The sequence below is a fragment of the Ambystoma mexicanum genome, chromosome 5q, assembly GCF_040938575.1.
Source record: "Ambystoma mexicanum isolate Mex_15411 chromosome 5q, UKY_AmexF1_1, whole genome shotgun sequence".
NCBI classification, from domain to species: Eukaryota; Metazoa; Chordata; class Amphibia; order Caudata; family Ambystomatidae; genus Ambystoma; species Ambystoma mexicanum.
Window position 1 is genome coordinate 670,502,476 of NC_090933.1, and position 22,946 is coordinate 670,525,421.

Consider the following 22,946-nt stretch of genomic DNA (forward strand, 5'->3'; position numbering starts at 1 on the left):
AGGGACCTAGGCTCTTATCCGATTACCACCCCAACAGCTATGGCAGGAGATATCTGTACCATACCACATGCCGATTAGATTTTATTCTTTCACTCCACTACAGCTCAATACGGAGGTGAGACATTTTCTGTGCATGTCCTTCATAATATCTGTTTATTTTTAAGGGGTGTATGCAGTGTGTGGATATATGCAAATGAATGGACTGAGGAGATGGGCAGAGCCTCTATGTTGGCCCACAGAAACCTTTATCCAGATAAAGTACCAATTCTGCTGTAGATATTATATATACACTAACTTTTTGTATGACATTTTTCACACAAAATAAAAATGTTACGCCCTGCCCTCCACCTTAAAACAGGACATTTTGGAAGAAATTCAGTAAAAGAAATTAAAATGTTATTAAAGAAAAAAGTGCAATTTGTGGGAAGCCATAGCGCAAAAAACGCTAGACGGATTTGAAGCAAATCAGAAACGCCATGGGCACAAATCATTGGCTTAATGTCCTGGACTGGTTTGAGATAAACCATCCAGTAATTTTTAAAATATTTAACAGTGAAAGGGGTACTTCCAAAAACGTTTATATTTCTCACATGGTGCTTTGCAGAAGAGGCTTTCAGAAATGAAAACCTGTCATTTTTTTGCTCTGCGTTAGTGAGGCATGTGATAGAATACATGGGAAAGCCAAAAACAAAAAAGTGCTCAAAAAGCTATTTGGAGGAGGAAAAGAATGCAATCGCACCGGGTTAGAGGTGGGCAGGAGGAAAGATGACACCATGTGAAGTTGGGGGTGGTTTGGGGAGCCAATTACAATTAGAACATTTTTCGGCTTACTGGGAGGGGGGGGGGAAATACCACAATACTCCTCAGGCAATAATTAAAGACGCACTCAAAAAAGAATCTGCATCACACAAAGAGTGATTTGGGCTAATGCGAGAGGGCTAGGGAAGGAAAAGCAATTGAGGCGAGTGGGGCAAAGAAAGAGGGTGACACCAGGTAGTGCCTATGAGGATTGTGGGATCGTTTTTTGTTTTTTATTAAAATAAAGTGTTTTTAGTTTATAAAATAAACTTTTACACTAGTAACAGAAACAATCATTATGAACATAAAAATACAGCAAAGCAGTTCAAAGCCCTACTGACACAGTGCCTCAGAACAACGGTCGCCAGCTCCATCATACATGAATCAAAATCCTACTAACAATACAAAGTCAAGTGAAACAAACACAAGTCACAGACCTAGCAGCCATAGTCCACAGGTTGATTTATTCTGGAGGTCCAGTGTAACCCCATCCCCACCATGAGGCCATACAGACATGAATACGTCCAACATCCTGGGGCAAAGACTATTCTCCCCAAACCTCTCTCAGATCTGCTTCCCCCGGAGCATTCCCTCGCCTAACTCTTTGAAAATAATCTTCAACAATGAAGTCACTGCAAGAATCAAATCCTCATTTGCAGTCATCATAATTCTGACCCAAAGTTTTTCAGTGAGGACACTCGCAGTCGAGTGCAGAAATCTTCCCAGAAAAATAAAAGTCAAGAGGGCCAGAAAACCCAGACATTCAAGAAGCAGGTGGGAGAGTGACTCACTTAATACTCAGCCACACACTCGGCAGCCCCGCATTTCCCTAGGGACCTGTAATTTCGAACCCAGGGCTTCCAATGTTGGGAAAGCTCCAAGACAAACATCTCAGGTAAAGATCTCAATGCTTTGTAGAGGGAAACTTTTGTATATAGGATCTTAGGGACTTCTGCGGCATATACAGATACTGATCCTTTTGATACAAGTGAAGTCTATTTAAGTCCTAGTAATCGCTATTTTTATCCCATCTCTATCTTATTTTTCCTTATGTAGGGAGTATCGGAACCTCCAGTTCGATAACATTTTTGATAGCAAGTACATTTCCTGGAGAATTTATACAAGATAGATTTTGCCCATTACTCATTTGCACATAAATGCAGGCATTCAGTGAGTTTTCCTTCCCTTCTTCAATTTGGTCAGCAGCGATAACGATCTCTTGATGTGCTTGCTGCGCACACCAAGAGGTCAGACCCAGTTCCAAACGGATTACACTAATCGGAGTAAACTTCGGCAACCCCAGTACTGTCTTCCAAATTTTACCCTTCAATTTATCCAAAAAGGTTTGATTTCCAAAGAAAATTAACTCACAGCCATATAAGACTGTGGCTGTGACCTTTAATGTGTATACTTCAATTAGAGGGAGCAGAGAATAGACACATAGCGTGTTCTTTAAAACTTTCATTAGTAAAATGACGTACCCATTTTAGCTTCCATTTTCCCCTTTTGGATCATTACATGCGGTTTAGTCGAAATAGAAAAACCTAGATATGTTATACTGGTAACCTCTGATCGATTTACCTTCACCTATACTTCTTGGTCTTAGGTTTAGTTGTGAATATCAGCGTATTGAGACTTGAAGCGGTTGATTTTAAGATGGTTAGTTGCTAGATAAACTTGTACACCATCAAGTAACCTTTGCAGTCCTGCCAGCGTATAATCCATCAAGATTAGATTGTCCGCATAGGCGTTGATGTTAACTCTCAGGTCCTGCCATCTAGGCACATATCTCCCCACTGTAAAATTTCATGCCAAAAGGTCTGCTAAATATAAGTTGAAAATTGTGGGGGCCACCGCACACCCGTGTCTTACCCCTTTGGTGATCTGAATGGGGTTGGAACTTCCCCCCCCGATTATTTAGCTGAATTGTTATTGTATTTTCCTTATGCAGCTGTTGAATCATACTGAGAAGACCTTCATTAATACCCCATCTTCTGGGTTTATCTCAGAGCCTCCGTTTGATCACGTTATCAAAAGGCAGCACTAAAGTCAGAGCGGCCACATAGCGTTTTCCCAATATTCCCCCCCACCCAATATCTGAAATACAGATAGGCACGGCAGCTGCACTCATAAGCGTGCCTACATTCTTCCTGAATCCTGTTTGCAGTGGACTGAGCATTCTCTCCCTATCTATCCATCTTGATAGATCTTTTAAGACCAGTTTCTCAAAGATCTTAGCTGCCAAATTGATCACTGCTATTGGCTGGTAGTTTTCTGGATTGAATCGGTCCCCACTCTTATAGATGGGCACAACAGTTGCATATTGCCAGTGGACCGGACATTCCATGCCACTAGCAATGCGTTGGAATAGTCTGCATAATATGTCCGACCACAAGAGGTTTATCTGCATTGAATTTATTATGACAGAAGGCACACCACTCCGCCTCAGATATGCAAAACGATTGGAGGGCTGTTTGTTTTTCCTTGGTGCCGTTTAGTATCCTCCATATACTTCTAGTATCCTTTTCCACCAGACATTCAAACAAAGATTGCTCTTTGGCAATATCAATTAGGATTCTGTGCCCTTTGAGCCAGTTGGTATACTCACGCTCGATTGCTTTTTTCCCCTTCCGCCCAGCCCGATCCTTTCCTCGTAGAGATTTCAAGTTATTTCAGTTTCTGCCACAAATCCCTTTTCCGGTCTTTAATCGCCGTGTCAGAACGTTTTGCGTGATTTCATGCAAAAGGGGTTCGCAGAATCACCCTTTGATCAGAGTCCGTGCTCACTAGTTTGGCCAAAATAGATGCAAAGTTTTTTGGGGAGAGTAGCTTCACTCCTCAAATCTTCCGACAAGAGAGACCACCAAGTATTAAGATTGTAACTTGCTTTATGGACTTTGCGAGGGCTGCAAGCTGATCATTTTCTGCTCGTAATCATCAAGTTCGTCGGGCCCCCAGTATGGATTGTGGTCAGCATTCCTGCTCTCAACAAGAGACAGAACATCGCGTGATCATTTCTGGGTGATTTCACAATCTTAAATGCTTTGATCTTATCCCCTTCAATATTTTTTTTTTAGGAAAAATGTAATCTATTGTGGATTCATCTCCAAAATGTTGCCATGTGGGCGTTTTTGTCCAAATCTCACCAAATACTACGTTGGTTTAGGTGAAGCCCCACCAAGACAGAAATTGGGACCACTTCATGCCTTGTGCCGCTTTCTTTCCAAGACTCTCAGCGTCAATGGCAATGGTAAATAGATTCACTTCCCCACTGTTCGCCCCGTCTTCATCCACTGTGCACTCGCAGTTGAAATCACCGCTGATAACCATACCAGCACCTGAATGCACATTGTTCCACTTTATCAGCACATTCCCAGGTTCCTCCAAACCTCCTCAACTGGGGAAGTTAGTGCATTAAAGTTATTGCTTTTCTAGCATTATCGGGAGAATCTCACGAAAATAGAAGTCGAAGAAATAAATATGCAGTGATCACATCTACTAGGCTTGGGGCAATGGGTCTTTGTGCCACCACCGACTATAGCCAAAGGCCACAGCTAGTGAGCCCCAAAGAAACCTATTAATGCAACGCAGGGTTCAAAATTTAAAGGAACTCTGACATATATAGTTCCTGCTTGTAGCAGTTTGGTACCAACAGCTACCAGGAGCTACCTTTGCATCCCCAGGCCAACGGATGCAAACACATGCGCTATGTAAATTTAACTTTGTGCATGTGGGAAAATCTATAAATAAGCATTAGGACACATCTATATGACATTTAAAGCAAAATGGGTCATCAAAAATGAGCAAGAAGTTAAGCTTGTATCGAATGTGGACGTTAGATTTGTGGAACACTGTGCACTAGCTTCTGGTTCCCCAGTGGTAACTTCTGCTGACTGGTTAATGCTCGATACCCGGGTGCTGATTTTAGCTCCCGCTTATCCAATCTTAATTTCGATACCTGTAACATGTACAGTGACCACGACCAAAGATCATGGCTAGTGGGCCCAAAGAAATCTTTTTGTGAAACATGTACAGTGGCCATGGCCCCAAACGAAAATGATTGGTGCAACATTGCCACCAGTCACTGTCAACGCCCATTGGGTTGTGAGCGCCAAAGAAACCCATTGGTGCCACATTTATAGTGGCTACAGCCAGTGAAACCTACTGGTGCAACATGGACTGTGGGCCCCAAAGAAACTAGTATAACAAAACCCCTGAAAGACAGTTAAACATTTTTTTTTTAAAGAGTTAGGGTGACCATATTTAACATGAAAAGTACATAGCAAAAAAAATCTTTGAAATTCAGTTTAAAAAAAAACATTGGTTAAGAGAGAGTTAACATTTAACACAACAGGCACCTGAAATTCAGTACTCTTTCAAGCAAGTCCACCTTAACTATGTGCCCCCTGTTGCACAGATTATGACCGCGATGATGGTTAATGGAGAAAGTGCAGCAGTAATCATCTCCTCCATCCGAAAAGTTCCAAAGGCCTGTGTGAGAGTGCTAGGCAAGACAAGTTCTTTCAAGGGTTTTGTTGGATTAAATCCGATCACCTTAACTCACTCTTGGTTGTCATTCACTATTTGCAGGACGTCATTAAATTGTACCATTAGAAAAGCAATAACTGTGTGTGGATGTGCTTTAACGGGAGCTTCCACTTTCCTACAAAGAAACATGTGTTAAATTCAAGGTGAACATGGTATTGGTAGAGTTCCATTGCAGTATAATGCAACCGACTCACATAACCTCAGAAAAATATAAACAATTGCATTGATAGTTAATTAGTGGGAACAGTACTGCTCAGATTTCACACTGTCCCTTACAACCAAAAATCCCATTCAGCATTAAATTTATAGTACAGCATAACAGGTGTTAAAATAAGAGTGTGGCAGAAGGAGTTTTATTATAAAATGTAGCAAATAGCGCCCTGCGACCGTGTGTGCGTATAGACAATGTAGCATTTTTATATTCATTGGAAGGAAAAGGAAGCACTGTGCGCTTTGTGACATATTTGTGTAACAAAGCTTTGTGATCTTGGGCAGACAATATATTCTGAGCATGTATGGTTAATCATAAAAACACCACTGGACAGAAGCCTTTCTTCCAGTGTGGGGTTCCTGTTCAACATCACCCACCATTTCCAATAACCCAACAAGGCATAAAATAAGCAGTGTTGTATAGCAATTTGCTACGCAATTCAGTTGGTTGGCTAATTAAATTGACACTTGCCGAGCAGAAATAGCTATTTAAGTTGCCCTGTTTAATGAAAGCACAGCTCACCCTGCATTCCTCTCTTGCCCTCAGACCTCTCGCCACCCTTTTTTCCTCTGTTCACTGCAGTAATCATCTCTTCCACGCTTAAGTGCCAAAGGCTTGTGTTGTGTCAAGAATGTCTTTTCTTCAAATAATTGCAAGCCAGAATTAATTGAAGTGACACTTTTATTAAGCCAAATATATCCTATCTAGCAAAAAACCAGTATGTGGTAACTTTTTTTTTTTTTTTTTTTTAGAAAAAGAGTCCTGCAGTTTCATTCCTTAGATAATGCATAATTGCTTCTGTAAAACACTGCAGTGTCTCCCTGCTTTACAGTAAAGTTTAGGTTAGACTATCTAAATCAGTGACAACTAGATTTCATTTTATTGGAGAAGATGCATCATCTAGACTAGTGAACACTTTTGAAAATATGCACGCTTGCACCACCAAAAACATTAGTTGGCAAACCTAGTTCTGTGACCTATTGGTTGCATACATCTGCAACTAGTGCTCGGCCCATGAGCTGAACGCATACTGCTGTACATTCTATCTTTATCACTGTGTTGCCTTATAACATTTACCCTGGAAGTAAGATGGCCACAAACTAGAATTCGCCACCTAGTTTGTCCAATTCTCTGCCTGCTACGCCAGCCACTCTGCTTAGTTTCTTACATATTGAATACACAAAACTAACTAAATATGTACATAAAACAGTGATCAATAGTTCCATCAATTCTGGACATCTACAGATCTGTAGCAATACCATCCAGCGTGTTTAGCCTGCAGAGCTCAATTTGCTCTATGATTAGGATTGCCTTGTATAACATAAGCATGAGGTGACCAAACTGTTTCCAGAGCCTTTTAATTGCATCTATTTGTGTCCATTCATGGAGCAAACCTTTTACAGACACTCATCCAGGGCACGCAAAGTCTACTTGCCCACTCTCATAGTCAAATAGATTTTATGAGGGGCGAATACCATTTGCAGGGGATGGTTGAAACTTTTATTTAATATTTACTTTGTTTGCAGTAAATGTCAAATAAAAGTGTCACTCTGCATGGCTGGCCTCTGGTGGCAGCAGCATGCCAAACAAAGTGTGTTTTTAGTGACTTGCACCATGTTACAGAAAGCGTATTTAGATTTTTTTGTCATCTGTTGCCAAGGGTCGAGGACATTTCTCTTAGGTCAAGTAGGTAAACTAAGTTTCTAGACCTGCAGGTCTAGCAGAGTTTTAAAGAATTTGCAAGACCTGACTTTTCCACAAATATCTTGACCTAAGCAGTACACAAAAATGCTGTATTGTTGCTTGTTTTATGCCTTGGGTAGAAACAACTTCTGGTGACATTAAAAATATTAGTATACCATTGCTGATCAAATTGGTTTGTTTGCTAATCAAGAACATTTTAATTAGCAAACTCTGCTAATCAGTTTTTGAAAACTAATGTATGCCCGACAACCTGTAAAGGGGGTCCAGCTTCTTCAACTATCCTCTGTTCCCTGAGAGCTGTCTACGGTCAGGATCAAGACATATGGGCTTTCACGCTGGGCAGAGGCTTAATTGGCCCCTGCTCTCCTTGGTGTGCATCTTAAAATAGTTTGCACCCACCTCCCCCATACCAGTAACCTCCATTAAAAGCATCTCTTATACTTGCAGACAGCTACTTACCAATACGAATTTCCAGTATTGAGGGGGGGAGGGGGAGGGGAAGAGGTGGAGTTTCTTTTTAAATAACTTGCTGGGTTTGTCCATCTGAGTTCAACCTGCCGCTGAATGCTGGTAGGTTATATTTGCCCGCCATCAAATCAATTTGTTCACCAATGGGGAGTGATTGTTTCCATGATGTTTTATACAACTACTATACGGGTAGAGTTAAGTGTCCATCACTTTTGTTAAAGCAGTTTGTGGTATTTCCTGTCAGTGTATTTTATAACAAGCTTTTCAATAGTAAAACAAAATGGGGGTAGCACTACTTCTGGAAAGTTTCAGAGTTAGGGTGATCAGGTTTAGTCTCAACACTCAAACTGGATTGCAAAAGGTTTAAGTGGATTATGTAAAGATATAACATCAGTTATAAAGGGACCAGATTCCTGGGCATAACTTGTTCATTTCGGGGGGGGGGGGGGGGGTGCATGATTGGCACTGGTTAGCAAAATGAAAAACACAGTTATAATGAACAATGGAGTGTATTTAATGAATTTTATGTTTAATATGTGGCCGGAGTTTGGTTGTTTATGTTTTATTTCCTTAAGAGTGGGTGAAGAGGGGGGGAGGATTGAGGTGGGCGGGGGGTAGTGTGTGTCTTGTGGTGGTATGTGTATTATTGGTATCTTTGACAATATTGTATCAAAGTTTTGTTTAACATTTTAAAAATCCTGTGGCTATTATTCTTATTGTTTATGCAATCTGTTTATTTTATTATAAGTTTCATGCTGATTGCCTATCCATTATTTTGTTGTATTGAAACGATTTGTTATCCTGAAATAAAACTGTTGTTATTTAATTGAGAAAAGAAAAACACAGTTAAGGCAGTGGTTCAAAACGGGAAACTTGGCAACCTGGGAACCATCATGAAATTAAAGCATTTGCGAATGATTTTTAAAATGCAAACCAACAATAATAAACATTGGCAAAACCAAATGGGAATGGCTTTGTAAAATGTAGAGAATATGCGTTTTGACCTGTGGGAACTTTATAATAAATACATTAACATCTACAAAATCAAAACCATTGGCTTTGTCATGTCCATCCAAACAATGCCAAAAGGAACACGCTATTTTTGACAACTGACCTTCAGTAAAGCGAATAACTATGGGATAAAGTAGTTGTGTACTGACTGGTCAAATACCACAAGCTATTCATGTCAATCCTGCGATAATTTCAATGAACATGTGAAAATACATACATTTTGCATTCACTAGATTCCAAGAAACCATTTGGTGCCATAACAGCTCTTCTTTCCAAATATCTAAAATCACTAAAAATGTGCTTCAGATAACTTAATGCACGGCAAGTGATACCTGGAAAGGCATATACATTTAAAATGCACTGACCAGTGCCAACCAAACATCGGGATCACAAAACAAGTTAGATCTGTGTATTTACTTTTCCAATTAAACAGTTATGTTTTCCTCTTTATTTGGGTCATTGCCTTTAATCCTGTAGCCCTCCTCATTAAGAAAGGGCCATTTTTCATGTTTGCCCAAGCAAGAAAATCGTGTTCTAGTTACTCCTCACCCTAAGCAATTCAAAGGGGGCACTCTTTCCTCCATCTATGGTAGCAGCACATGCAAGGTGAAGTCAAATGTGATGCAGTAGTGTTCCTAGCCATTGCACTAATGAAGCTACACATTATGCTTTTCAGACTAAATACAAATATAAAAATGACCTCTCTGCAAAAGTTTTAAACTACATTTTGCAAATATTTAGGACCAGGCATAAATTGACTCCCACTAATCCATTGCAACTTTTGCGTGGGTAGGGACAAACACACTTCAAATAATAGCTGTTACTCTTAATTAAAAATAAAAATGAACCATTACGTGTCAGCTATTTTACTTTTATCCAAATTTTTAAAAAAATATTTTGAGAAGACTGAAATAATCGGTCTGCTCGTAGAAAATGTTAATTAGTTGAATGTTATAACTTCAAATGACAAGTTGAAGCGCTTTTGTCTTGTGGACCTTAAAGAGGACGTGTGCAAAATACATGTTGCTCCTATTGAGTCCAATTCATAACTAGAATGGCATAACAAGATGTTAACTATGCCTTAGTTCCATGATGACATTAAAGAAATCAAAGCCATGCAGCAGAACCTTAACTCCTGTTACCAACCAATACACAAAATATGTTTGCTACCATACATGTTACGCTCCTAAATGCACACTTTTGCAATCAATGCCACTTTAAATGGTCCAGTCCACTAAGATACAAGGGGTCCATGATATTATCAAAACGTGCATAAACCACACTAACAATACTGAGATAGCATATGCTGTATGTAAGGGTAAATAGTGTTAACATTGCAAACATACAACAAACTTGTTCTCGCTGGAGAGAATACCACCATAGTTATAATCTACAATCATAATAATAACCGATATGTTAGTCTGAACAAAAAAAAAAACAGTACACACTATATAATACCACAATCTCAAAGAAAGTTATAACGACAAAGTAGAACACAAATGAATGCAGACGAAGACATTAGAAAATAAACGTGAGATGACACGAATCCATGTGCTTTGCTTGGCTCTTTCCACCACAACCCTCACTGGATTTATAGAAATGACACCACAAAATATGGCATTTGTGAAAACGATCCTATGCAGAAGAAAGATCCCATCTGCCGACAAGCCATTCATGACCGTCTATGCAACAGTGAGAATCTTTAGACATAATTACCTAGTTTGACACATGGACCCACCTTATTACAATAAAAAATGGGCTACGTTATAGCCATGTACATAATGATAAAGATTGGTGTAGTCATTTTGGGGATAACCAGTTCTTGTTATGTTTTATGGCATTTGTAAAGCTCTTAGTGCCATTGGTATGGCCTCAAATCAGTGTGGGTGAACACCATTGGAGGACCAAAGTCCAAGGTATAAGAATTGGTAAGAGGATTTTAGAATGCATGTGTGCATTTTAGCCAGCCCGAAGGTGGGAAGGGGTGACAAAGTCCCTGCTAGCGACACACAGAGAACTGGGAATCAAGGGGACTGATTATGTGGCCAGCTAGACAGCATTTTTTCGTGGGACTTAGCTGCATTCTGGGGGCGGAGGTGACGTGCAATATGAGTTAGAGTGGTGGATAATTGCAGATGTATGGGGGTGGGTGGCCATGCCCTAGGAGGGATACGGCAAGCTTCCATCAAGACAAATGGCTTTGCAATAAAATTTCGAACATTTTGACAAATCAAGTTAGGAAGAACTGATTCAAATGTTCAGTCCAACCAGTGTTTCTCCACTAATCTTATTGAAACAAATTGCAGTAAGTCAACTTCAGGGCTCGCAAAATCTACTAGCCCACCATCGAGTATTTTTTATGCTGGGCGAGTACCATTTGCATGATACTCAACCTTGCTGGCAAGTATAGGGATGTTAGGAACTTATTTCTCATTTATTGCAAACAAACTGTTTGCAATAAATGGCAAATACAGGTTTCACTGTGCATGATTGACAGCATTGCAGCAAATATGAAGCGTGCTTATGGTGACATGGACCATTTTACAAAAAGCACTGAAATAGTTTGCCACCAGTCACCTTGGGGAAAGTGCATTTCTCTTAGGTTGAGTATATAAACTATGGAACTCGCCTGCAGGTCTAGTGGGATTTTTAAGAATTTGCCAGGCCTGATCTTGGCAGTAGTGCGCTTTGGGCAAAAAATATTCAGCCTGGAACATTTGCAAAATTACTGTAGGATAATTGCAATTCCACATGAAAGCCGAACTTGGGGGGCGTCTACGCTTATAGCGGACATAGGGCACTGGCATTAAATGATCGTTTTAGTAAATATCTTATGGTATAAGCTGGCAAAGGACATGTAAAGTGGGCAACCCCGTACATAAAACGTTGCTGTAATCATAGAATAAAAAGGAACATAGTCTCCAGACAGAAGCAGGTTATTTGAGGTGGCTGGCCTGGGGTATAGGCAACCCATGGGCAGCTTGATCAAGGGGTGCGTCTGTGGTGTATATAGGGTGGAGGAATCTTACCTGCGAGAGCTGCCGGGGGTTAGGGCAGCCGAAGAGGGCCGAGCTGGAACTGAAGCTGATAGCTCCTCGGCGGCTCAGGACGTGCTTGGGAACTGGCCTGTCCAAGGGCAGCACCGGTAGCTGGTAACATACTTCCATCGAACAGGTCCTCGGAAGGCCTGGCCGCCGCCAGCCCGGGTTGAGGGCCAACACCCAGCGAAGCAATCTCAGACCCAGTGCACCGACTTCGGCCCACCTGAGCCCCCCACAGCCCACTTAAACCACAGCGGTCGGACACCTGACCAGAAGTCCACCTAACCTAAATCAAAGGAGTGCAAGGCAGTGTCACGCAGTCAGCCGACGGCACCACTTGTGGCACCCCACTTTACAACTAACTTAAACAAACCTACACCCTGCCCAGGCCACTTCTTCAGCCCTGGCTCGGCTCTCAAGGTGCGGAGTAATTGGCCCTCTCCCACTGATCGAGAAGGCCTATCGTTGGGGGTTTCTAACTTTGGTGAGGTGTTGTCTTAGTGGGGGATTTCTGTAGCTCTTAAAGTACTCTTTCGGCGGGGCTCAGTTTTTTAGTGGCGGGTGGGGGATGCACCCTTTCTCTCCGCAGGCTGTGTGTTTCGATGGTGGCAGAAAGGTCTCGGCTCCGGCTGCTCGTTAGAGGGACTCCGCGTCCTTCTCGCCTTCCTCGGCCGGGGCACGCCCGCTGCCCGGAGCGGCGGGGGAGTTGCGAGGCAGAGGTGGGCTATTCGGTGGACTGACGGCCTCTCTTCTCCTTGCTGGAGGACTCCTCACTCCCATGTTTCCCAGTCAGAGGCCTTCCAGCACCCCCGGCGGCAGGTCCCGCGACGGGTCCTCCTGTCTCACCGCTCTGCCAGGCCCCGGGGCAGCACGAGCAGCCGAGAGAGACAGGGGTCCGCGGGGAGCGGCGGGGTCTGCTTCGCCTCTCTAGTTCACAGGCCAGAAGATGCACAGATCACACAAGGAGGAGGGTAAGGCTGCCTCTGCGCGCAGCGGCGCCCACTACCAACCTTCCCGGGTGCAGGATGCAGCAGGCTCTGCTTCCTCCTAAGGCAGTTGCTGTTCTTACACAGCAGCCTGCCAAGGGCCGCTCTCAGCACAACAACAAGCAACACGCGCTGCTCGCCCCGCCCATCGCGCACACCGGCTCCTGCCGCAACCCGGAGCATGCGCGCAACAGCACAGCCAGCACTCCCAGGTACAGAGCGGGGCGCAGCATAGAACGCACAGGCACTAAAGCGCATGCGCATTGGCAGCCACCTTGAGGGCAGGCGGTAGCTGAAGTTGTGACATTTCTTCGTGCCTGACCCGTTGTCAGTAACGCACACCTTACTGGAGACTTCGTAAACATTAGAAAATATTTTAATTCCTTCTGAACTGTCATTGTTGTTTCCCGGCTGAAATGCGTCTCAAAATCATTTGGCATTAAATTACACTGGACTGTGTAAATAAGACGGCGGGTTACGGAGGAGACATAAGGCGCCAATCATTTTTTGTGAATACATAGCCTCTTTTACCTTGTCTGTATATGTGAATTTACTTAACTTGAAGTTCGCCCTTTCGCATCATTCCCAGTTTACATTATAACTACCTAGCCATCATTGCCAGTTTCCAGCAAACCCAGTTAGCACATACATTAAGTCCATTTTCAAATAAATTTATGCCCATTTATCAGATTAGCTTCCTAGTTCTATTATGCCTAGTTTGAACATCCTGGCAGATTTCTAGTAAACCCATTTAGCACATCACTGCTACTTTATATTATGCCCACCTGGCATATAATGTCCAGTTTCCGTTGAGCTCCACAACATGGCTGGTTTCTTCTACTGCTCTCTCCCTACATATTTTACCATGTGTAGCCATGTTGTGAAGTTACATGTTGTGAAGTTACAGGTCACCCCTGTGTTACTATGTTCCACATGGAACTGAGAATGTTCTTTCCCTCCCCGTTCCACTGGAACACTATGTATGAAGTTTGTGTTCCGACTGCCCCGGTCTCCGGGGGCCGCTAAATAAAGCTTCTCTCGCTTACCTCCGCCTTAGCGATTTATTTCATTGGCGACAAGGACCCACAAGCGAGCGACATCCGGCCCCCGGAGCTTCCCTGCCAGCATCCCTGTCATCCTTCGGCACGACAGCGAACCCGGCGGCTCCTCCGCGGCTCTCTCTCATTGCCGCCCCCGCCCGCCCCCAACCTGCTGCCGCAAAGGGGGGAGGAAGGAGTCGAGCCGCCAACAGAACGAGTGCAGCGACGCGAATAAGGTACAAATTCCCCACTTTCTCAATTGGCCATACCCCACTCGCCATCTATAGCATTGCGCGAGCGTGCATCATTTGAAACACGACTAACGACATTAGAGGAAAGAACCTCTATATGTGCCGTGCGTGCGGCCATTTTGGCAGGCCTGATAATCGTTTCCACGGCATCGACGCCGTAATGGGGCCGAAGTGACCGTGTATACATGTGAGAAACCAACTCCACCTGTCGCCGCTGTCTGCTCTCTCCAGTCCAGCCTCACTTGCTGCATAACCTGATACCACAAGTGCCCGCTTTGCTACATCTGGAGCCGGAAGCACATTTGGAACATCATTTAAAGGGCAGGGCGGTCGGAGAAAGAGACTTTTCTTTTACTCTGGGTAAAGAAGCTGGGGCCCTTGGAACTCTACTCCTAAGCTGGGCAGTAATCAACTGTGTTCGGTAGCCCTGACACAGCAAAAGATAACCTCTGCAAAAAGGGGCACAGTGCACATCCCCTGACTGAATGGAACGTACACCCAACAGTTACACTGCCACCAAATAAAAGGGGCACCAAGCGAAGGTTACAACAGTATCAACTAAGAGAACTTTAAACACCAGCCTCCAAGTGATTACGGTGAGACACCAGGCACAGTGCACATTCCCTAGACTGAACGTGCACCCAACAATTACACTCAGTGGCATTAATTAAATGTGACCACGAGCAACGCACACCCAGAATTAAAGTGAACTATTGCACCGTCAGCCATCCACAACGCTTTGTACAGCGCCACGACTGAGCACACCACTATGAATACGGCTTGAGACAGTTCACCAAGCACCATAACACACATTGCATCACTGCCCCGGCAGCGAAATTCGAAGCGCAGGACTTCCATCAAACAACCAACCATGCAGAACGTGCCACACCCCACTAAGTTTCTTCCCTGTCCCGGAACACCAATCTGCCCTTGGGAGCAATGGCTTGACAGCTTCCAGATATATCTCAGAGCCATTGGAGGAAGTAAATTCAACGATGACCTCAAGGAAGCAACCCTATTAAACTGCATAGGGACCGAAGGCCTGAGAATATTTAGAGCACTTCCAGACCCAGATGGTGTAGGGGGAGATGGAAATCGGAAGTTTGAGAATGCTTTGGCCAAACTCACCAAGCACTTCGGCAGCAAAACAAATGTGGTGCTAGAAAGATACAAGTTCTTTTCTCGTAAGCAAACAAAGGGTGAGTCGGTTGATGCATACCTTGCTTCACTTAGAGTACTCATGTCCACGGCGAATTCACAGGTGTCAGTGATGAATATTTGAGAGATCAACTAGTGCTCAACGTAGTTGATCCCCGCATACAGCAAAAACTATGGCAGACAAAGAATCCCTCATTAGATCAAGCCACTGAAATAGTTAGAAGTATGGAATTTGGAGACCGCTGCATGAAGGAGAGGCTGGTCCTGAAAGAGGGTGCTGAAGTGAAGTATGTGGAAGATGGCTTTGACCACGACCGTGATGGAGCATTAATAGCAGCTGTAAGAAGTGCTCCTCAAAATACAAGAGGAAACTCCAGAAGGGGAAGGGCATCAGCTTACGACAACCAAAACCCCACATGCTGCCAGAAGTGTGGATGGCATAAACGCCACGACGCTGGGAAGACGTGCCCAGCTAACAATGTGGAATGTTACAAGTGTGGTCAGCTGGGCCACTTTGCCAAAGTCTGTCGAAACACCCGAGGCGGACCACGTAGATCCAACAACAACAACAGACGACCTATCTACAGATATGGGTCAGTGAAAACTGTGGACTACGATCAAAGGTCAGACAGCATGCTTTCTGTGAATGAGACATGCCCACAAGTACAAATCCTCACAGTCACCTCCTTCCAAGAATCGAGTGGCCCATGGGTCGACATGTATGTCAACGACATACCATTAAAAGTAATGGTGGACACAGGGTCCCCCTATACTATGGTGGACCTTGAAACCTTCATGAAAGTGCTGTCGGGCAGGCTTCACGATCTACGAAGCTCTTCGGTGAGAGCCACAGGGTATGGAAAGACACCCATTGACATCATGGGGTACACATGGATCAAACTCAAGTTTCATGACAGACAAACATACTGCAAATTGTTTGTAGCGAGAAATGGATCATCAGTAGTAGGATGGGAAGAACAAGCAGCCCTCCAAGTAAGAATTCACCCTGGGGAGGATAGCCCCGTACTGAGCGTGTTCAAAAACACTACCGACATCAAAGCTAGCTTGGCTGAGTTTTTTCCCAAAGTGTTCAGCAATGAAATAGGATTGCTCAAGGGCTTCCAACACAAAATCATATTGAAAAGAGGCGCCGTCCCGGTGGTCCATCGAGTGCGTGGAGTACCTTTTGGGACCAAAGCAGCACTCAAGGATGAACTCACACGTCTGTGCAAGGAGAACATCATACAAGCCATAGAGAGCTCCGAATGGCTTGCCCCCATTGTCTTAGTAAAGAAACCCGACAATTCCATACGAATGTGTGTCGACCTAAGAGACCTAAACAAAAACATATGGGTCGACAGACACCCACTCCCTAACATATCCGAACTTCTCTCGACCATGGAACCGGCAAGTTTTTTTTAGCACTTTAGATCTCTCATCGGCATATCACCAGATTGCCTTAGACGACAGTTCGAAAGCCCTCACGTCCTTTGTTACACCGCTGGGAGCATACATGTTCAACAGAATGCCATTTGGACTTGCTTCGGCTACAGCAGTGTTCCAGAGACTCATGTCACATCTTTTCGGAGGTCTCAATGGAGTGCAATGTTTCCAAGATGACATTCTCATATCAGCCAAAACTGAGGAAGAACACGATGCCAAGTTAATGAGTGTATTACGAATAATCCAAAAAAGCGGACTCACTCTCAAATTAGAGAAATGCAACATAAAGTGCAGCCAAGTCTCTTATCTTGGCCATTCCATAGACGCTAGAGGCATCCGTCCAAAAAAAAAAACTCTTGGACACAATACTGAGTTTAACTGAACCCACCAACAAGGATCAATTGAAAAGTTTTTTAGGGATGACGGAGTACTATTCCAAATTTGTGAGCAATTACGCCAACAGGACGGAAAACATGAGGAAACTCATGAAAAAATACAACAGATTTGAGTGGTCCACAGAATGCAAAAATGAATTTGATAATCTCAAGTCCGATATCAATCAAGCTCCAGCATTAAGCATGTTTAATCATAAAGCAAAAACAATCGTGTCAGTAGATGCCATCAAGATCGGTCTTGGAGCAGTATTAGAACAGCAACAGAATGGCAACATTGCAACCATCGTATTTGCATCGAGAGTACTTAGAAGTATTGAACTAAACTATTCCACCATCGAAAGAGAGGCTTTAGCTGTCAAGTGGGCCCTACAACATTTCAGGAACTTGATCTGGGGCCTACCCATCCTTCTAAAGACCGATCACAAACCTCTTGTCAATATCTTGCAATCGAAAACGCCGCACCTTATATCGCCAAGAATAAGGCGCTGGTTCCTAGACATTATGCAATACAATCTTCAAATCTGTTACACTCCTGGCCCACAGAACCAAGTGGCCGATTGCCTCTCCAGGTTACCCACCATCCAAGACAAACAAGACATTGGAAACGAAGATCTGTATGAAGACATCATAGCCACCATAAACCTGCCATCCCCTCCAATGAATGGGCACGCATCACCAAGGCTGACACAGAACAACAAGAAATCAGAAGGGCTGTAATGAACGACTGGGTTAATGTTAGTGAAGAATTGGTGAACTTTTCACCTTTCAAAGATGAAATATCCATGAATGAAAATCACATATTATGGGGAAATAGAGTAATTCCAGCTGTGGCACTCAGAAGGAAACTGCTTGAACTGGCCCATGAAGGCCATCTGGGAAGGAGTTTGACGAAGAATAGACTGAGAAACAACTACTGGTGGCCCAACATGTGGAGAGAGGCGGAAGAGACAGTCAAAAACTGCCATGCCTGTGCCTCCAGTGACAAATCTAAAATTTTAAGGAAAACACCACTCCAACCTGTGGAAACCCCTGAACATGTATGGTCAAAGTTAGCAATAGACATCATGGGCCCCTTCGAAAACCTAGAGAGAGTAAAGATATTCATCATCGTAATTGTTGACTACACGTCCAAATGGACCGAATGGGGTGTGGTGGAAGACAGTGTAACCACTAAGAACGTCATCGACTTTCTCACCGAAATATTCAACAGGGAAGGTGACCCCAGAGAAATCGTATCAGACAACGGGTCCCAGTTCACTTCGTTGGAATTCAAAGAGTTCCTAAAAAACAAATCTATCCATCACATCACCACATCACTGTACCACCCAATGTCCAATGGATTGGTAAAACGAATGAATAGACTGATAAAAAGTGTCATCCAGCTAGCTACAGCGAATGTTCTACCACGGATAGAAACCCTCAAGGAAGCTTTATACGCATACAGAACAACACCACACTCCACCACCAAATTGGAGCCTTTCACCTTAATGCGGGGCAGAACCGCAACTAACCAACTGAGACCAGCATGGATCTTCTTAGATACTGCTGAGGGAAGAATGAGAACAGAACCAAGAGTAGATATGGAACAAGTCCACAAAACTATAAAGGAGAAACAAAAGAAGTATAAAACATACTATGACCAGAAAAATGGGGCAAAACAAATGGCCCTCCAAGAAGGAAATTGGGTTTGTATCAGAGAACCCAAGAAAACACTGAAGGGCGAATCCAAGTTCAGAGCCCAACAAAAAGTGATACACTGCCACCAAAATTCTGTCACATTAGATGATGGAAAGAGATGGTGCCACGATGATCTTGTGAAAATAACCAACGACACACACAGACCCAGCACTTCCACAAACACACATGATGGTGCAGAGTCAAGGAACAAACTTAATCCCAAAGAGACATACCATGATGATGCAGGGTCAAGAAATGAAATAGTTCCTAATGGGACATACCACACCGAAAGCAGCGAACACCGTCCCGATGATAAAGGAACCTCTGCTGGCAACTTGTCGAAGCGGAATCGCAAGATCATCCGGAATTTCAGCAATGATTACATCTACTATTGATAAACCACTCCAACCTGCCAAGCTCTCTAACCACCCTTCTTTTTTTTTTTTTTTTCCTTTTCTGCGTCCCTTCCTTCCCCCCCTCCTTCCTAACCCTTTTTTCACATAGATAAGGAGATGTAGTGAAGTTACATGTTGTGAAGTTACACGTCACCCCTGTGTCACTATGTTCCACATGGAACTGAGAATGTTCTTTCCCTCCCCGTTCCACTGGAACACTATGTATGAAGTTTGTGTTCCAACTGCCCCGGTCTCCGGGGGCCGCTAAATAAAGCTTCTCTCGCTTACCTCCGCCTTAGCGATTTATTTCAAGCCACTGTCAGAAAGAAGGGAGGCCAATGCAGGGACGTCAATTCGCCAAAATACCAGGAGTACCAGAAGTGACATCACACACCCAATGACATCACAAGAAGTGATGTCATCTGACTTTTGACCTTGTTTACATCACATGAAATAATATCACATGACATTTAACCCCGATGTTAATACCTGAAGTGACTGACAGGTGTAAAAAACGCACAAAAGCTTACATTTCATAAAATACCAAACTGGTACTAAAGCAGACATACAACTTTTTTAGATACCAACCACATTTTAACACAAGGTGCTAACTTAATATGCATATGAAGGGGTCATGGTATGGCAGTGGTAGACCCAGTATAAGCAACATAGGCCAGGGACACTGCCATGCATATGTCTCTAGAGCTTTATATGGAAATGTATTACCAACGTATACCAATAAGTATTAATCATATGCCAAGTAAAGCCCCACATGTCCAGGTGCTGCCACAATACAGTGTGGCTATTGTAGCCTTTGAGGATACTACCATCCCACGTCTGTTTGTCTTAGCCTTGCGACCTAGGTATGGTCAAAATATGTAAGTGTACAGCTTTACATATCGAGTTGCTTCTTTCATATGCCAAGAGCATCCTTACATGTGCAGCATTGCCACCCAATATCAGTTAATGCTTCATAAAGCTGGCATTGGATAAAGTCAGAGGAATAGCCAACTGACACAAAACCCCACACACTGTATTAATTAACAAATAACCTTTATTTCTTCTTTGTATCACACAAACACTTTCATAATAATGTTAAATTTGTAGAGGCAATGTCCATCAATCATATCCGAAAACAAAAGTTCATAACAAACAAACTGAAAGGGAACACATGCCTCCTCACCATGTTTCAATCCTAACATGGATTATCATTAGGTGGACCAAGAGGCTGACACCACAGCATTGTACTCATATGTGCTTCTGACTATATATGCCGTTAACATACATGTCTGAGCTATGGGATCAGTGGCATATATAGCTGAGTAGACCGTGCTAGGATTCAAACCTGTGACCTGCAGAACACACATAGACCATAGCAGTGAGCACTTAACCCACTGAGCTATCTTACTAGATATTTCTCTTTAAATGTGCAGTCGACAGAATTTGGTAATGCATTGGTTATGGTGGTTACATTCCTTATCAACATAACACTTATCATTACAGTGCTTAGAAGCAGTAGGTATATGTCATGGCATACTAGTAAACCTGATAATAGTAGTGCTATATTTCTTTTTAAAGGAAATGGTAGTGGGTAGATATCAGTACACATTTTTCTTTTTAACTACACAATTGATTAAACAGCATCTTGTGACGCAATTGGATAGCACACTGAGTTTAAAACGTGTACCAGCCTGCATTTTCTAAGTTCGTATTCCAGCAGGAATGACTCAGCCCTTCATCTTTCTCAGGTTAATATATTAAGTACTATTACATTTCGTAGTAATACCACCTATTTTTACAGTGATTAGAAGTAGGAGGAATCAGGTGTCAGCCATGAAGTGCTATATATAAAACTATGATATAATACCAACAATTCTATCGGAATATTGGAAAATCTAGGCCACAGTAACATCAAAACGTGGACTTTGTTTGCACATAATAATCGGCCTCGGAAACATAAAACAAGCAAGTTGACTCTAAATAAGAAGCTCTGCATCTCGGGCATTGTGTAGAATACTATGGATCCCTCACTGAAACCCTGCCTAAAGTCTCCTCCCATGTGTCCAGGGCAAGGCAGATGCTTCCTGGGTGTAGAGGCATGCAGATATAGCAGTCAGGAAATTAAGCCTAGTGGCCAATGCAGTAGTCAGGCAATTGAGCTTAACAACCCACACCTGAAAATTGTGAATGAACCTGGGAGGCATAAAATGCCCCCTCATGAAAGAAGTATTAGAAGGAGCTGGAAAGAGAAATGGAAGGTAGGCTGTAGTAGTAGAAGTGGAGAAGAAGCACAAGGCTGGAGACTGCAGATTTCACCTACAAATTCTGAGAGAGTCCTGTTCTCCAAAAATTTGAAGTGCAGAGGCAGCGCAGCAGAAGATGTGCAGGAGACTGTGTTTTTCCCATGTGAGCCTTATTGCTGTGATTGCAGAGCTGTGAACGTACAGGAGACCGAGGCCAGAAGCAAGAGGCAAGCCAAGGGTCTCGGGAGAAAAAGAAACTCCCAATTCAAGTGTCCGGACCGGAGACACCCAAGCAGGAGAAGGGTGTGGGTCCCCATCAAGCCAGAAGCAGTAGAACTGGTAGTGGAAGTCGGGAAAGCAGTGCAACCCACAAACCAAGTGTCTAAGAAGATGGTGAGTGAAGCACAGCATTCTATCCCTTTGCGCAAACCTTGCCTGTAACTGGTTCCAACTCCTTATTGAGTCATGTATGACTTTATGCGAGCAGAAGCTCTTGAAAGACCTAACATTTGCCTGTGAGCTAACGTTCCAGAAATCCACTGTTGAACAACTTAAACACTGTTGCTGCCTAATGGAGTGGTCGCATGTCCCTAATTAAGAAGTGGGAACGATCTCTAAACCATTGCCAAATCCCATATCTAACAATACTCGAGTTACAAGTTACAAAGTCAGAAGACAACATCAAAACTAGATTGTGTGTGCCTAATTGTGATTCCCAAAGAAAGTTAGACTTTATCATTTGCCGTTACATGGGAATACAATTCTCTCTTCATCTTTAGACCTTGAAATCTACTTTAAACAGAGGTTGCGTGTGCCTAATTATGTTTTCAACTAAGATAAGTGAATCTTATATTTTATCCAGAAATGACATTCTTTCTATTTCTACAAAGTAAGGGCCTCGTCACGAATTGGGCTTCAGCACTTAAATGCAGCGTAAATCCTATTACCGCTGCAGTTAAGGGCTGGCCCAGTCAGGAGTTTGTCGGTAAGTTGGAGTTTTCCATCCAGCAAAAAGCTGGAGATAAAAATGTCCATTAACTGCCCGGTTACTGATGTTTTCGGTGGTCTTACAGCTGGTGCAATTACCGCCGGTAGTAATAGCGCCCCCCAACCACATTGGGTCCTATGGGGACTGGGCAATAACCGCCCAACTGTTACTCGTGATCAGGAGATAATAGCGCCGGACTGAGTCGCAGTAACGCTTTTTACGCTGGCAGTATCCCAGAGGTATTATCGCCGGAATACCGTCAGACTCATGATGAGGCCAGTTCAAACTATTGAAGAGAAGAATAAGCATTACCCAAGCTAAGAGGCAATCCCTTTGTATATTAAAACCAACCTTTCCAAGAGTTAAAGAGGCACACAATTGTATTGTGAAGTTGTTAACACTCAAGTGGCCTAAAATACATGTGCACCAGTATTATTTAATGCTGAGAGTGGAACCAAGGGTTTGGGGTAATTACGTGGGGCTAATGGCTGACAGAAAGGTGTGAGTAAAGCAGGGGAAGGGGAAATAATTGTTTGTGAAGCATATTCTGAAAGTAGACACAACCTGTGGTGCCAAAGACTGCAGAAGC

The 22,946-nt window shown here is 43.2% G+C and overlaps 1 protein-coding gene across 2 annotated transcripts in view; it reads right to left on the minus strand.

The window, feature by feature from the left end:
• The window catches only part of PDE7A (phosphodiesterase 7A), a 1,871,135-nt gene extending 1,858,195 nt beyond the window's left edge, over nt 1–12,940 (minus strand). For both annotated transcript variants that reach the window (XM_069621123.1, XM_069621122.1), the window contains exon 1: nt 11,770–12,940. In XM_069621123.1, the coding sequence (XP_069477224.1) occupies nt 11,770–11,907 (138 nt within the window). In that variant the 5' untranslated portion in view covers nt 11,908–12,940. The remainder of the gene's footprint in view (nt 1–11,769) is intronic.
• Between the last annotated feature and the right edge of the window lie 10,006 nt (nt 12,941–22,946).